This window comes from Nannospalax galili, unplaced genomic scaffold (genome assembly GCF_000622305.1).
Source record: "Nannospalax galili isolate Female #2095 unplaced genomic scaffold, S.galili_v1.0 scaffold2241, whole genome shotgun sequence".
NCBI lineage: Eukaryota > Metazoa > Chordata > Mammalia > Rodentia > Spalacidae > Nannospalax > Nannospalax galili.
In genome coordinates this window covers 131133-147410 of record NW_008344288.1, presented here as the reverse complement: position 1 = coordinate 147410, position 16278 = coordinate 131133, and the positions used below count along the sequence as shown (strand labels likewise).

General features: G+C 49.5%; 1 protein-coding gene across 2 annotated transcripts; it reads left to right on the top strand.

Annotated features, from left to right (window-relative positions):
• Window positions 1-531: 531 nt before the first annotated feature.
• Unc119 (unc-119 lipid binding chaperone) lies at window positions 532-6059 on the top strand. Of its 2 annotated transcripts, none has more exons than XM_008840591.2 (5): window positions 532-834; window positions 4120-4233; window positions 4676-4778; window positions 4927-5099; window positions 5323-6059. In XM_008840591.2, exons 1-5 carry the CDS (start codon window positions 615-617, stop codon window positions 5358-5360), a joined length of 648 nt encoding a protein of 215 aa, XP_008838813.1. In that variant the 5' UTR covers window positions 532-614; the 3' UTR covers window positions 5361-6059. The 2 variants fall into 2 exon arrangements, with proteins under 2 accessions (XP_008838813.1, XP_008838812.1); XM_008840590.3 differs by having other exon boundaries at window positions 533-834; window positions 5404-6059.
• The last annotated feature ends 10219 nt before the right edge of the window (window positions 6060-16278 follow it).

Below are 16278 nucleotides of genomic sequence, written 5' to 3'. Positions count from 1 at the left end.
GCTGTGAACATCTGCTTCTGCTCTTTAACTGGATGGAGTTCTATGGGAGAATATCTTGAGTCAGTGAGAGCCTTGGGATACAAACTCATTTATCAGTACAACACAGGAAAATACTGGCTGCAAGGGCACTTTCCTAGTTCTGTGTTGTATAGAATAGACTATCTGCTTTCATGGAGCTGACTTTCTGGGGCACAGTCAAGGAACAAATACAAATAATTGAGAGGAAGGGAAGTTCTTTAGAACTGGGTGGGTGTGAGAGGTTGAGCTAGAACCAGGTTGAGAAGCCATCAGGGTTTGTGGCTTAAAGACCTTGTGGCTCAAACCCAGAGATAGAGGAGAAATAGGATGCTCCACATTGCTGAAAAGAACCTTGACATTCCAGGGAGAGCCAGTCTCACACACGCCCGCACCCCCCACCCCCATCCTGACCCAAAGCAGCTTTACCGCAGGCATGCTAGGCTGTGGGCGTGGCCTGCAGAGGGACCGCCTTGGGGGCGGGGCGGCACCTGGGCCCGGCAAGGGGCGGGGCCGTTGACTCTCCCCCTTCCCCCGGCTGCAGCCGGCTCTGGCAGCGGGCGGTGGTTGCAGCAGGCGATCCACTGCCCCGCGAGGCCATGAAGGTGAAGAAGGGCGGCGGCGGGGCCGGGCCGGGGGCGGAGCCCTCCCCAGGGGCCTCGGGCCGGAGCATGGAACCCACGCGGGAGCTCCGGGCGGAATCCGAATCTGGGTCCGAGTCGGAGCCCGAGCCAGGCCCGGGGCCCAGGCCGGGGCCGCTGCATGGCAAGCAACCCATCGGGCCGGACGACGTGCTGGGACTGCAGCGGATCACGGGCGGTGAGCACCGGCGAGGGAGCGCCACCCGCGGGCTGGAGGGAGAGCACCGGAGGGGGCCCACGAGGCGTGGAGCCCGGGCTCCCGCCCCCTCCCCTCCGCACCCAGTGCCCCTCGTCCGTGTCCCCTCCATGCTCCCTCTGCCTCCAAGCCTGCGATATCTGTTTTCCTTCCTTGGTCCCTCGATGCGCCCCTCTCCTTTTAGGGGCTTATTTCCAGCCCTCTCCTTCCTTTTCGAGGGACCCACCCCTTTTCCCATGGTGGAGGTGGGGCGGCAGCTGCATCTGTGGAATCTTGAGAACCCTTTGAAGCCGGTCACCCCAGGGCGCCTGAGTGGAGTCTGTGTTCAGCGCCCACTCACAGGCTAGGTGGAAGCAACCGAAGACCCTCAAGTCTCCTTGACCATTATTACCTTCACCCTGGTTCCCTGAGGAGGGCTGGGGCCATCCCAAGGCACATTATTGGGCAGGGTGCTGCGGGCCCTGTCTTGGAAGTGAGTGCCCCCAAGTCTGGACTGGCACCTGTTCTTTTTCCAGGGCTCTCTCATCAAGGGAATCCTTTTCTCCACTGCTAGTTGAGTTTCTGAGCCCTGCTGCCGGGGGTTACAGTCCCAGCTTTGCCCCATAATTGGTTGTGTGACCTTGGGTATGTAATTTCATCTCTGAGCCTGTTTTTTTCATCTGTAAAATGGGGATAACAATACATCCCTCATAAGGTTATTGTGAAAATAAAGTGAGTTCTGATTTTGGACAGTGCCTGGCATGCTGTGCATGCTATGCCAACAGGGCTCTTATCAGCAGTTAGAGGCCTGAGGGGGCTGCTTAAAGTGGCTGCCTGCAGACAGGTAACTGGGCATTCAGGGCAGAAGCAGGTGTCGACACAGTGAAGGAGGATTAGAGATCATCTAGGCTGAAGGTTGGCTGAGCCTTGAGGAAGGAATGGGAGATATTTGGAGAGACATGGCCCTCCACCTTGGAAGGGGTGGTTCACCATATCCTACCCTGGCTCCCCTTGTGAGAGTAATTCTGTGCTCCTCCATATGGGATGGACACAGGTGCTGGAGTGGACCTAACCCCTGGAGCTGCTGGAGCAGCAGAGTGTAGGGCTCCCAGACAGCTGTGGAAAGGACCAGGATGGCAGGCCTGAGCCTGTCTCTTGGGTCCCTGGGGGCCTCCCTCCTCATCTGGAGCTAGGCAACAGCCCTGTTGGCTGGACCTCCAGAGTGCTTTGCTTCCTTGCCTAAGCAGGCATCAGTGGAGGGGAGGGGCCTGGACCAGGCAGAGGTTGATGCCTGTGGACTGCGTTTTGTAACAGTAGCACTTAATGATTCTGTTTAGCTCTAGGGGTGAAGGGCAGGCCCACCTGTCTGGGTTTTGGGTAACTGGGGGCTTATTTTGCAACTAAGGAGGCTTCCAGGTGAAGTCATAACACCTGTCTCCTTATCTGGAGGAAATTGATGGCCTTTAGAACTCAGGTCTGTAGAGAATGAATAAAGGGCTTTATGAGAGCCTTTTTCCTATGCAGGAGTTGAAAACAGTCCCAGGACTTTCTACTCTGGCATCCCTTGCCTGCTATCTTCTGACCCTAATCACATGGATCTAAGGTCTGCTGTTCCTGGATTACCAGGCCCTGAATCCAGTTTAGGAAGCTATTTGTGGCTGCAGGGAAGGGAGCTGTTGGGTTCTGAGCCCTCAGCCTCTCTGCACCTTACTCTGGCCTGACCTTGGACCCTAGGCCTCATTTTTCCCTGGCAGAAGGGAGTGGCTTTAGCGTTATAAGCCCTGTGCAGGTCCTGACCTCCATTTCCTTTAAGGACAGAGAGTCTAACAGGTTGAGTTTGCAGTACAAGAGACTAGGTTCAGATTATACGAAGTTCACAGTGAGAGGAAAGGCTCCCGAAGTTGGGCCTAGGGGAAGAAGGGAGGCTTTTACCAGGAGTTGGGCAACTAGGATCCTGCTTCTAGCTCTGCCCCCTTCCCCTCCTTATGCCTCAAACTTGGGGAGGAAAAAGGCTTAGGGAAGAGAGCATGACTGTATATTCATTTCCTCTTCCAACCACAGAGGAATAGGAGGTAGCCTAGGGGCCTGGAGGGTGACTTCCGGACTTCTGTGGGTCAGTGAGGAGGATGTGGTACTGTACAGGCTGAACGCACTGAAGCCTCCACAGCGCTTCTCTGCTCCTTCCTATTTCTTGCCAGGGCCTCCTCTAGCACTGTAGTTGCTGTTGTAAGACAGGGAGAGTAGGAGTTCAAGGCCAGCATCTGCTACACAGTGAGTATGAGGTTGGCCTAGGCTACATGAGAACCTGACTTAAAAACAGCAGCAGAAAGAATAGTGAGGGCCAGACTGTGAGCTCCCCAGCAGTGTGCGCTGTTCCTGCCAGACTCCCCTTACCTCATTCTACCCTCTTGGAGCTACCGCGCTTGCCATAGTCTTGGCTTGGCCTGTGCTTTCTTTCTGAGGGCCAGGGAGTGCTTTATTCCTGAGGGTGGCTCAGAGCCAAGGCTAGAAAGATGACCTCTGAGGATTCTCTCTGCTTGCTAAGACTTCCTCCCGTTGGGAGATCAGCAGAGGACCTGTTCAGGGCCTCCTCTCCCCCAATAGCCTGGACTCTGGGCTTGAGTCAGCAGAGCTCAGCTAAGCTGTTTAAAGGAGCTGGGCTTGCATAAGCTGCTTACAGTGGGGGGAGGGGCTGGGGGAAAGAAGACCAGGGAAGGGGTAAGTTGTCATCCTGCCCCAGTACAACCCATGTCAGGGAAAGTCCCCTCAAGATCAGCCTTGCCTGACACATCTAGATGTCATGCCTAGGTGTGTGGGGAGGGGCATACTCCAGGGAAGGACGGTATCTCCCCAGAGCCAGAGATACATCTCTCCCTTTGAAATGAGGTTCCCCCTCATGCTCGAGTCTCCCACTATACTGGAGGTCTAGTTGGCCAAAGGAGCACAGCCAGCTTGGTAGATCGGAGGATGAAATAAGGGCTCCCAACTACAGGGTGGGAGGGAAGGTAGAGGGAGAGGAGGCCTTGTCCTCTAACCTTCTCAGGCTTCCACCTTCCCCTTCCCTGATCCCAGGAGGCCTCTAGGATGAGGCTTTTCATCCCCTGAAGATTCCCATAGCAGAATTCAGGCCTTTGCATTGTGGAGACTTCCCTTGAACAGGGGTACAATTCCCTCTTTTTGGAGGGCAGTAGCCATAATGATCAAAGAAAGCTGTAGGGTTCCATAGAAATTGAACTGGCAGCAGGAGCTTTGGGGTCCCTTCCTTGTTCAGCTGCCTGTCTTCCGTAGACTACTTGTGCTCCCCCGAGGAGAATATCTACAAGATTGACTTCATCAGGTTCAAGATCCGGGACATGGACTCAGGCACTGTCCTCTTTGAAATCAAAAAGCCACCTGCCTCAGGTGAGTAGGGCTGGGTGGACCATTGACAGGGAGAGATGGCCAAGCACTGTGGAGTGAGCTCTACAGGCTCCTTGGGCTTTAGGAGAGTCAGAGCAGAGTCCATAGGCAAACAGGCCTCTTCTTTTTTCTGTCACTGTTTCTCCAAGTGGACATCTTGGGAGGACAGTCCTGTTCCTTTGGCCCCAGCCAGCCTGCCGTCTGCTGGCTTCCCTGGGAACTGCAGTCCAAAAGGCCTCCCATGATCCTGTAGTTGTGGGAACCTCTAAAATTGATGGCTTATTGACCTAGATCACCCTCTCTTGTTGCCACCATTCAGCCAGAATGTACCAGAATCTTGTGGAGAATTTGGAAAAATTCAGACAGAGGCCCTAGTGGGGGAGGGGTCAGAGGGGGCAAGGGCCCCAGCCTGAAGCCCACTAAGCTCAGCTGGGGTACATTGCAGAACGGTTGCCCATCAACCGGCGGGACCTGGACCCCAATGCAGGGCGCTTTGTCCGCTATCAGTTCACACCTGCCTTCCTACGCCTGAGGCAGGTGGGAGCCACGTAAGTCACTGGGCTAGGGTGAGGACTGGGGCGAGCATGAGGGTGAGTGGGCCCCACCCTTCCTGAGCCTCTTGACTGTGGTCTGCTTGGAGCTGGCTGACTAGCTGGCATCAAGGCTGCTCTTAGCCCTGCTCTATTTCCTACTCAGGGTGGAGTTCACAGTGGGAGATAAGCCTGTCAACAACTTCCGCATGATTGAGAGGCACTACTTCCGCAACCAGCTACTCAAAAGCTTTGACTTCCACTTTGGCTTCTGCATCCCCAGCAGCAAGAACACCTGTGAACACATTTATGACTTCCCGCCTCTCTCTGAGGAGCTGAGTGCGTGTGTGGAGTGTGCAGGGGTCTGTGGGAGTGGGGCCAATCAGGGATGTATAGAGACCAAACTCAGGGCCCAGCAGAGAGGGGTGTGGGAGGGAGTGGATTTGTGGATCTTATCTCCTTTCTCCCATCCTGGGTCACTTTCCTACCTGGCACCACTCCCATGTCACCAGGAGGGAAACCACGAACTCTTTGAAATGCTTCTTCTTTCCCTGTTGTCCAGATCCCCTCCCCCTGCTCCATGTGCTGAAGTCTCTCTAGTAGCCTGCTCCTGACCTTTGCTGTGACTGGCCCTCTCTTGCAGTCAGCGAGATGATCCGTCACCCATATGAGACACAGTCTGACAGCTTCTACTTCGTGGATGACCGGCTGGTGATGCACAATAAAGCAGACTATTCGTACAGTGGGACACCCTGACCCTTCATACTACCCCTATCTAAGAGGCTCTGGCCTGGGCCCTATCTGTGACCGCTCCAATATCATCTCAACTTGGGGATGCACTATTGGTCCTGGACCCTGAGTTGGTCTTGGGAGGAAGGGTGCCCAGTGTCCCTAGGCCAAGCCTCTGAAGCCCATGGGGTCTGGCCTATGGGAAGGGACAGCAGGGAGTGCTCTTTGCTCCCATGTTCAGGAAGGCCTCCTACAAGAAGAGCAGCCAGGACTTCTGGACACCTCACTGGGCCCTCTGGGCCCAAGCTTCAGAATAATGTTCCCTTCTTCAGGCTGTGACTAGGTCAGGTTAGGGATCCATTTCCTGTCCCTTGCCTGCCACCTCCAGGCCGCTTAGAATTGTCAATTCATAGACAAAGATCCACAGTGGGTCTGGGCCTCAGCCCTGACTTCCCATCATGGGCTGAGACACTGCACTAGGTGCCAGAGGGATGGGTCCAGATTGTAGCCTGTGGTAGGACCTGGACCAACTGTATATAGTTTTCAATAAACCTTCTTTTCTGTTCTTGAGTGTTGCCAGCCTGTGTGTATATAAGGAAAGCCAGGGATGGACTGGGGTGGGGTGGAATGCTGGCAGACAGCAATGTACTTATGTTAGTTACATTTCACCACTGGCAAAATACGGGATCAAATCAACTTAGAAGAGGAAAGATTTACTTGGGATCATGGTTTTAGAAGTTTCAGTCCATGGCTACTTGGTCTCATCACTGTGGGCCTCTGCTGAGGCAGCGCATCATGGTGGAGAAGGTATACTGCAGCAGAGCTGCTGACCTGGTGGCCATGAAGAACAGAGAGTAAAAGGAAGATGGTAAGGACAAGATGGACACTTCAAACACTTTCCCTGCTTCCCCCATCCAGGCCCCCCTGATCCATTCACCTCAGTACAGTTAACAGCCAGAGACTAAGCCTTCAACACTAGCCTTTGGAGGAATGCTTTGTATCCAAACCATACCAAACTCCCCACTTCTTAGTGCTCTCTGGCCAGTTAGTCTTCCCGTCCTTGGATTCTCAACCTGACAGCACATTCAGTATCTAATTCAGCATTTAGGACATGGTACAGCTGGAAAGGGTCTTTCCTATGGTGAAGGAGACCCAGGGTCTGGAAGGCTTTGGCATGAGGTGATAACCAGACAGAGCAGAGGCTGGAACAAAGGCTATCTACTCAGAATGGAGAGAGAGACGGTGTCAGGGAGGTGGCTCTGTTTTCCACCCTACTTCTCCTGACCCCCAGAGGCCATTAGGACTGCTGGATTGTGCTTTCATCCCTCATCAAAACAATCTAGGTCTAGAGCCATCTCCTTGCCCTCAGCTGCCTTGGAGTGCCCCTAGCCTGGCCAGTCCTGTGTACAACACTTCCCTTAGTCTCCAGCCCTTCCCCAGGCTCTTCTAATAGAGGAAATTTAGGAACTGAGGGAGGAGGGGATTCAGTTCAGGGTTTATATGTGCCTTTGCAGGCCCACCTCACATACCTAATGCCAGCCCACCCTCCAGGCTGAGGAGCTCTGGCCCTAGAAGGCCCAGAATTCTGGGATTATTCTATGGGTCTCTGGCTGAGAGCCATGATCTGTGCTGAACTCTGGGACTTCTGTGTGTGTATATATATTCATGTGCATGTGTGTGTATGGGTGTGTATGGAGACAGGTGCATGTGCATGTAGAGGAGACATGCAAGGGGACAGAGAGGAATTGGGGTAAGGGATGAAGGGAACCTGAAATCAGGTCAGTATCCACAGAACTAGGGAGAAAGAGATAAAATTGAGATTTTTGTTTGATGGTTTTGGGACAGTCTTATTATGTAGCACAAGCTGGTCTCAAATGTACAATGATTCTCCTGCCGCTGCCTCCCAAGGGCTGGAATTACAGGCATGACCACCTGACCTGATTCAGATTTCTGTGTGTACGCACATGTGCAAGCATGTATGCATATATATATGTGTGTGTGTGTGTGGGCACATATGTGCACGTGCACGTGGAGGCCAGAGGTCAATCTTGGTTGTCATTCCTCAAGAGAAATGCATCTTGTTTATTGAGATAGGGACTCTCACTAGGATCTGAGGCTCACAGATTAGGCTGGACTGACTGGACAGCAAGCTCCAGGAATCTGCTTATCTCTACCTCCCCAATGTTGTTGGGATTACAAGCTTGTGCCATTACATCTGGCTTTTAAAAAAGTGTATTTGTATATATATGTATTTGTGTGTGACTATGTATACATGTGTCTGGGTGCCCACAGAGGTCAGAAAGGGGTACTGGATCTCCTATCTCCTGGAACTGGAGTTACAGGTGGTTGTGAACCACCCAGTGTGGAAGCTAGGAACCAAACTCAGGTCCTTTGCAAGAGCAGAATGCACTCTTAACCACTCAACCTTCGCTCTAGCTCTGTGCTTGGCTTTTTACATGGGTGCTAAAGATCAAACTCAGATCCAGGCGTGGTGGCACACACCTTTAGTCCCAGCACTTGGGAGGCAGAGGCAGGCGAATCTCTGTGAGTTCAAGACCAGCCTGGTCTACATAGTGAGTTCCAGGCCAGCTGGGACTACAAGGAGACCCTGTTTCAAAAAAACCAAAAAAAAAAAAAAAAAAAAAAAATCAAACTCGGATCTATTTCCTTCAGTGGCACTTTTATTGTAATTTAATGTGTATGAGTGTTTTGCCTGCATGTACGTAAGTGCACCCATGTTGTGCGATGCTGGTGGGGACTAGAAGAGGGTGTTGGAATTCCTGGAACTAGAGTGCTGGGAACCTAACCTGGGTACTTTGCAAGAGCAGTCAGTGCTATTAACTGCTGAGTCATCCTTCTAGCCCTGCAAACACTTTTCTGACTGAGCTCTCTCTCCAACTCTCTTGCTGAGAATTTTTTTTTGCATGCATATGGTGCATATATGTGTGGTGTGCATATGTGTGTGGGCAGGTGTGTGTATATGTGTGTACATGTATGTGGGGGCCAGAGGTTGACATTGGATGCTTTCCTCAATTGCGCTCCAATTAAAAAAATGTTTTATTGATTATTTTTATTTTTTATGTATGTTTTGCCTGCATGTAAGTACACCTCATGCATGCATTGCCCTACATAGGCCAGAAGAGGGTGTTGGATTCTCCTGGAACTGGAGTTATGGATGGTTACTGGAGTTACCATGTGGGTGCTGGGAATCGAACCTGGGTCCTCTGAAAGAACAACAAGTGTTCTTAACTTCTGAGCTGTCTCTCCAGCCCCTGCTCTCCAATTTTAAATAAATAAATAAATAATAATTTTTATCTATTTTTAATATACTATTTTTATTTTATATGTATGAGTGTTTTTCCTACATGTATGTAAGTGCACCACATTTATGCATTTCCCACAGAGGCCAGAAGATGGTGTTGGATCCTCTGAAACTGGAGTTACAGCTGATTGTTAGCTGCTATTTGGGTGCTGGGAACCGAACCCAGGTCCTCTGCAAGAGGACCAGTCCTGCTCTCCACTTTATTTACTGAAACAAGGTCTCTGGTTGAACATGGAGTTCACTGATTCAGCTAGTCTGGCCAGCCAGCTTGCCCTGGGGATCCTGCCTCCACCTCCCAAGCACTGGGAGGGAGATCTCTACACCTGTCTAGCTTTGGTGCTGGGGATACAAACTTTGAGTTGGTACTGTAAGTGCTTTATTCACTGAGCCATCTCCATGGCTTTCCTGAGTGAGATTTTTTTTTTTAAAGAAGTGAATCCTTAGGATTGGAGAGATGGCTCAGTGGTTAAGAGCACTGGCTCTTCTTGTAGAAGACTTGGTTGGAATCCCAGCACCCAAATGGTGGCTAATAACCATCCGTAACTCCAATTCCGGGGGATCCAACGCCCTCTTTTGTCTTCCTCAGGCACTGCACTCCACAAGTGCACTTACACACATGCAGGCATAACACTCATATACGTAAAATAAAAATAAAGAAAAAAAAAAGAGGTGAATCCTTGAAATAGGTGGCAGATTGGATGAGGGACCATAGAATAGGAGACAATAAGACTAATGCCTGGCTGTGGCTTGAGTATTAGATGGATGGGTGCCAGATTGGGTAAGGGTGGAGGATTTCAGGATGTCAGGAGCTCAGGGACATGCTCTGGGATGGTACAGAAGTCCTGGAAACAATGACCAAGAGATAGAAAGTTCCAGTCCTGGGACCATGAAGGGAATGCAGGCTGGAGGTAGTGATTGTTAGAGGCCATGAATCACTAGAGTGATTGACAAAACTGTATGGTTGCTGAGATTATAGGGTCCTCAACTGGCAATGAGGGTATTAAGTGAGCAAGGTGGGGAGTACCAAATGAAGCCAATTGTCCCCCACCTCTTAACTGAGGTCCCCAAATGAGAATGTGATCCTACAGAAGACCAGTATTTGATTTTTTTTATGTGTATGAGTGTATTGCCTGTATGCATTGTAAGTGCACCCATGTCATGCAGTGCCCACAGAGGTCAGAAGAGGGTGTCAGATCCCCTGGAACTAGAGTTACAGACAGTTGTTAGCCCCTGTGTGGGTGCTGGGAACTGAACACTGGTCCTCTGCAAGAACAGCCAGTGCTCTTAACCATTGAGCCATCTCTCCAGCCCGAAGGTTGGTATTTGAGAGCAGGGAAGGGAAGGAATCTACCATAGATAGAGGAGACTGTTTTGAGTTGAACCCAAAGTCTTGGGTATGATAAGCAAAAAAAAAAGGTTCCACCACTGAGCTAGGGGCTTGGAGAGATGGCTCAGTGGTTAAGAGCATTGGCTACTCTTGCAGAAGACCCGGGTTTGGTTCTCAGCACCCACATAGTGGTTAACGACCATCTCTAACTCCAGTTCCAGGGGAATCCAATGTCTTCTTCTGGCCTCTGTGGGCATTTCATGCACATAATACACTTATATACATGCAGGCAAAACACTCGTATATATATAAAAGTAAAAATAAATAAAAATCCAGCACTTAAGCATGGCCAGGTTTGGTGGCATGCCTTTAATCTCAGCACTTGGGAGGCAGAGGCAGGTGGATCTCTGTTGAGATTGAGGCCAGCCTGGTCTATATAACAAGTTTCAGACCAGCTAGGGCTACAGGGAGACCCTGTCTCAAGAAGAAGAAAAAAAAAGTCCAGAGTTTAGTGGCCACAAAGGTGAGGAAGGCATGTGGACAAGAACCAGTTGGAACTGATTGAGGGGCGGATTTCTGTCCTGGTAGGTGTGGAGTTGTTGTGATGGTTGTTGTAGTTTGAAGGGTGACAAGTCTTCTTAGAAGCCGTAGCAAAGTGGGACCTCTGCTTGGGTCAGAAGGAAGACCTTCTACCAGCCTGATGGTGAAGGGTCCTCCCAGGCAACTGCAAGTAGAGGCTGACTGAGTTTCCAAAGTCAGCTGTAGGTCCACCTTCACTGTACTTCTGAGGTCAGACCACAAGGGGGCGCCTCATCCCTGGAGCTGGTTACCAGGTTGGCACTCACCCTCCCTTGGGCCTGGAGGAGGTTGGGCTGGAAAGTCTTCTTTCCTTGGAGTTTTCATGCCTCTGACACTGGTCGTGCTGCCAACAGTGTGACTTGCTATATTTGGTTCCTGGCACTTCCCCTTGGAATCTAGAGAATCCTTGGGCGGTAGGCAGAAGAGGGTGAGGTGTTCAGTGCTGCCAAGCTATTGACCCTAAAGTAACAATTCTCTTGGTAGAGTCAGGCCTCAGATACTCTCTCTGAAGTGGGCCGGTCTTCTTAGCTTTGACTCTTTAGGGGTGTCATGAGGATCCTGCCACTGGGTAGAGCAGGAAACCCAGACACTTCAGGAGGTGCCACAACGGGTGCACTCCTGGACTGGCCTTCGAGGTACATGCTGGGACTGCCAGCCCAGGTGTTAGAACATGGAGATGTCTCCTCCAGTCAGTAAAGAGCAGCTGTCCCAGGCCTGGCCAATCCCCTAAGGGTCACCCTCCACATCACCACCATGTGACCTAAAGCCACTTATGTTTTACTTTTTATGTGTCATAGACTCTTTTGCTATCACTCTGTTAAAGCCTATGGACAATATGAAGTTTATAAGGACATACAATATATTGTACTCTTGTAAATGTTCATGTATTAAAAACTATATATTTAGGTGCTGGAAAGATGTGGCTCAATGGTTAAGAGCACTGGATGCTCTTTCAGTTCCCAGCACCTACATGGCAGCTTACAACCATCTATAACTCCATTTTAAAGGAATCTGATGCTCTCTTCTGTGCTAGTGCAGGCAAAACATCCATACACATAAAATAAAAATAAAATCTTTGGGGTTAGAGAGATGCTCAGTGGTTAAGAGCATGTACTGCTCTTGCAGAGGACCCAAGTTCAGTTCCCAGTACTCACATCAGGCAGCTCACGACCACTGTGACTTCAGCTCTAGGAAGATTTGATGCCTCTGGCCTCCATGGGCACCTGCACACATGTGCCCATACCCATACCCATATACACACATACATATAATAAAAATAGGGCTGGGTGTGGTGATGCATACCTTTAATTCTAGCACTTGAGAGGCAGAGGCAGGTGAATCTCTGGGTTCAGGGTCAAGCCTGAGTGAGTTCCAGGCCAGTCACAGCTACATAATGAGACCCTGTTTCAAAAAACCAAAAAATAAAATAAAATAAAAATAACAAAGTTTCCCATAAAAAATAATAAAGAAGGAGTACATGAAGTTATCAGAAAAAAGTGATGGCGAGATATGGGAGGAGTTGGAGGGGAGGGAGTGAGCATGGATTTGATCAAAACAACTTAAATGCGTGTATGAAATTCACAATAAATTATTTATTTAAAAAAATAGGGGCTGGGCATAGTGGTATACGCCTTTAATCCCAGCACTTGGGAGGCAGAGGCAGGCAGATCTCTGTGAGTTCAAGGCCAGCCTGGTCTACATAGTTCCTGAGTTCCAGGACAGCTGGGGCTACAGGGAAACCCTGTCTCAAAAAAGACCAAAAAAAAAGAGTAAAAGTTGAATCTAAAAGTAAATAAAAACAAATGTAATTTAAAATAAATATATATTTAAAATCCTACACATTCACATATATGTGAAAATATGTTTAGTCTGTGCTATATGTATTTATTATGTGTTATAAACACTCTGAAAAAAATGTATATATATATATATATTTTGAGACAGGGTCTCCCTGTAGTCCCATCTGGCCTAAACCTGGCTATGTAGACCAGTATGGCCTCAATCTCACAGACATTTTCTTGCCTCTGCCTCCCAAGTGCTGGGATCAAAGCTGTGTGCCACCACACCCAGTCTGAAAATACTTGTTTTTAATTTTTTTTTTTTTTTTGAGATAGGGTCTCCCTGAAGTCCCAGCTGACATGTAGACCAGGCCTTGAACTCACACTCACAGAGATCTGTCTGCACCATCACACCTGACTTTGTTTTTAAGGTTTTTGTTTGTTTGTTTTTTGTTTTTGTGGTCTTTTTGAGACAGGGTCTCCCTGTAGCCCCAGCTGGCCTGGAACTCACTATATAGACCAGGCTGGCCTTGAACTCACAGAGATCCGCCTGCCTCTGCCTCCCAAGTGCTGGGACTACAAGTGTGCGCCACCACGCCTGGCCTTTAAATTTCTTTGTAATGCTGGGGCTTGGAGCCTAGGTTCTCACACATGCTGGGCAAGAATTCAAATATTGCCACTGAGCCACATCCTCAGACCAATATCTGTGATCTCCTTTTCTTCCTCCTTGTTTTGTTTTGTTTTGTTTTGTTTTGTTTTGTTTTGTTAAAGAGACAGCCTCTCATTGTGGTGACCAGGCTGGCTTTGAACTCCTGAGCTCAAGTGATCCTCCTATTTCAGTTTCCTGAGTGCTGGGGTTAGCCTGCATCACCACACCTGGCATGATTTCTAGTGACAAAGTCACAGGTACTGCTAAAGCTGTTGTGATTTGTTGTCAGTACTGCTACATTGCAATTAAAGATTAAAATGGTTACATAATTTTGTGTGTATATGTGTGAGTGTGCTTGTGTATATATATGATGTATGCTCATATATGTGGGTGTATGTGCCTGTATACATGTGTTCAGAAGCCAGAGTAGGATGTTGCTCTATCTAGGATGTTGCTCTATCTCTCTCTGCCTTATTCCTTTGAGACATGGTCTCTTACTGAACCTGGAACAAGGCTGTCAGCCAGCAAGCCCCAGTGATCCTCCTGTCTCTGCCCACCACAGTGTTGGGTTAGAGGCCTGTGTGCCCACACCCAGCTTTTTATGTGGGTGCTGAGATCCCAACTCAGGTCCTCATGCTTGTGCAGCAAGGACTCTTTTTAAAAAATATTTTATTATTTTTTATTTTATGAGTATAAGTGTATTTCTTGCATGTATGTAATTGCAGTCGTGTCATGCAATGCCCAAGGAAGTCAGAAGAGGGCGTTGAAACCCCCTGGAACTGGAGTTACAGATGGTTGTTACCACCATGTGGTGCTGGGAAATGAACCTGGGTCTTCTAGCAAGAGCAGCCAGTGCTCTTAACCCACTGAGCCATCTCTCTAGCCTCATAGCAAGGACTCTTTTTTTTTTAAACATTTTATTATTTTTATTTTATGTGTATGAGTGTATTGCCTGCATGTATGTAAGTGCACCCGTGTTGTGCAATGCCCACGGAGGACAGAAGAGGCCATAGGATCCCCTGGAACTGGAGTTACATCCAAGCCCGCAAGGACTCTTATTCAAAGCTCTTGATGATGTATTTTTTTCTTCTAAGTTAGGCGCTTGGGATCCTTTTCTTTTAAACTCTAATTAGTTTGTTTGTGACAGGATCTCATGTAGCTCATGTTGGCCTTGAATTCGATGTGTAGCTGAGGTTTGATGTTCTATTGATCCTTCTGTCTAAGTTGTGGGATTACAGGTGTGCACCACTTTGCCCTGATAGTTTTAAAACTTTTGTGGAATCCTTTTTGAAAAGAGCTAATTCCTCACAAACTGGGGATTTACATTCTGCACCCACTTCTGATTTAACCCATGAGTGGCCAGCAGGGGTGTCGGCCCAGTTTTTAAAGACAGGACTAATCTGGTTTCAAACAACCTGAAAACATCAACCGAAATCCTAGCTCCTTATCACTTGCTGCCTTTGCTCTGGGGGCCATTTCACATACAGATGTGCTGAATGGGCCCATGGGACAGATCTGATGGTAGACCCCTGCAGATGCCTCCTGTTTGTGTCCTAAGGCGAGACCCACCTGAGGTTCACATGGTGCTTTTGGCTCCCACACCTGACAGATCCCTCTGCAGATGGAACTGTGTCTCCCACCCTCTTTCTTGTAGGGTGTTCTGAAGTGGGACTGTATGAGCTCCTGACCCTCCGGAGGCTGTCCGTCAAGGTCTCCAGGGCCAGCAGTGCATGTAGCACCAGGTTCTGCTCAACCATGGAACTCAGAGCCCCACATTTGGTATCTCTCCCAGGTGGTGTCAAAGAGACACAACTGGGACAGGGCAGTGAGTCTTATGTGAGGAAATTAGGGGCCTGGCAGGGACGCATGCAAGGCATAGGTGTCAGTAGGAAGAGGAACTGAGGGATCGCACCTTCAGCTTTCCTCTGGATAGGCAACCTGGAACTCCTGTTTTTGCAAGTTCTCCTTGGATGAGGTCTTGCCTGCCTGCTACTCAGCCCAATCTAGAAGTCCTCCTAGGATTGGAGAGATGGCTCAGCAGTTAAGAGTGCTTGCTGCTCTTCCAGAGGACCCAAATTCAGTTCCCAGCACGCATATCAGGTGCTTACAACTACCTATAACTCCAGGGGATCCGACATCTGGCTTCTGTATGCACCAGTACACAGACACATGTACACAAACATACATGTAGATGCACACACAGACAAACAAATTTTTAAAAAGATTTCAGAAGTCCTTCTAGACACCTCACTTTGGATTTGGAAATGCAACAGTACTCAGTGGATAAAAGAGTGACATCACTGGCTCAAGACATCTGTGACCAGTGTGGCCTGGCCCTTCTGCTTGGGAAAAAGAGGTTTGGAAATGAAGGCTCAGTAGCTGAGACCACAAGGCACTTGCTTTATTGTTCCAGGACAGGGGACAATGGTAGGTCATTGAGGGATCTGCTTGGGTTGTCCCCTCGTGTGAGCTTGGGGACAACCTTTGGAGCTTCTTCTCTCTCCCAGGGAGGGAGGCTGAGGATCCCACTTGGTAAGCCATATGGGCACCTGCATCACAGCTCCAGGAACATCCTGGCTACTTCCTGGAGCAGAGAGAGGAGGGGGTCATCGGGCCTCCCCCATCAGCCTGTACTAGGCTGCAATTCCCTGGATGCCTAGGCTGCCCAAGACAGTTGGCAGCAACTAGTAAGCTAGAGTCTGAACTATGTGAACTTCTCTTTGAGAAAGAATGAAAGGAAAGTAAACTGGAGGGGACACTTTCTGTGCCCCGAACTAGGACAGGAGGACACATTCAAGTTTCTGAGGACAAGGTTTTTTTCCAAACACTTTGTGTTGGATTTGGGCTCAGTTTGGTCATGGGGTAGATGCTGCCCCTCCTGTGTGTCACCCTGGGGGTGGCCAGAGTAGGTGCTGAGGATGTACCTGACAGAGCCAGTACTATTAAGTAGCAGGCCCCTGCCAGGGGTCCACAGGCCACATTCGAGGAGGAGTCCTTGCTGTGCTTTTGGAATGAAGACGGAAGAATAAATATAGGAACTTCTGGGAGAGAACATGACTGGAGGGGGCCAGGCCTGCAGAGCACATGGGAATTAGACAGGGTTTGGGGGGAATCTTTGATCTGTCATGAGAGCA

Bases quoted from the DNA above. Each gene is read 5' to 3' on its own strand.
- Unc119 (XM_008840590.3), top strand. From the start codon at position 615: ATGAAGGTGAAGAAGGGCGGCGGCGGGGCCGGGCCGGGGGCGGAGCCC. The intron at 835-4,119 runs GTGAGCACCGGC...TGTCTTCCGTAG, and splicing joins ACTGCAGCGGATCACGGGCG to ACTACTTGTGCTCCCCCGAG. The intron at 4,779-4,926 runs GTAAGTCACTGG...TTTCCTACTCAG, and splicing joins CTGAGGCAGGTGGGAGCCAC to GGTGGAGTTCACAGTGGGAG.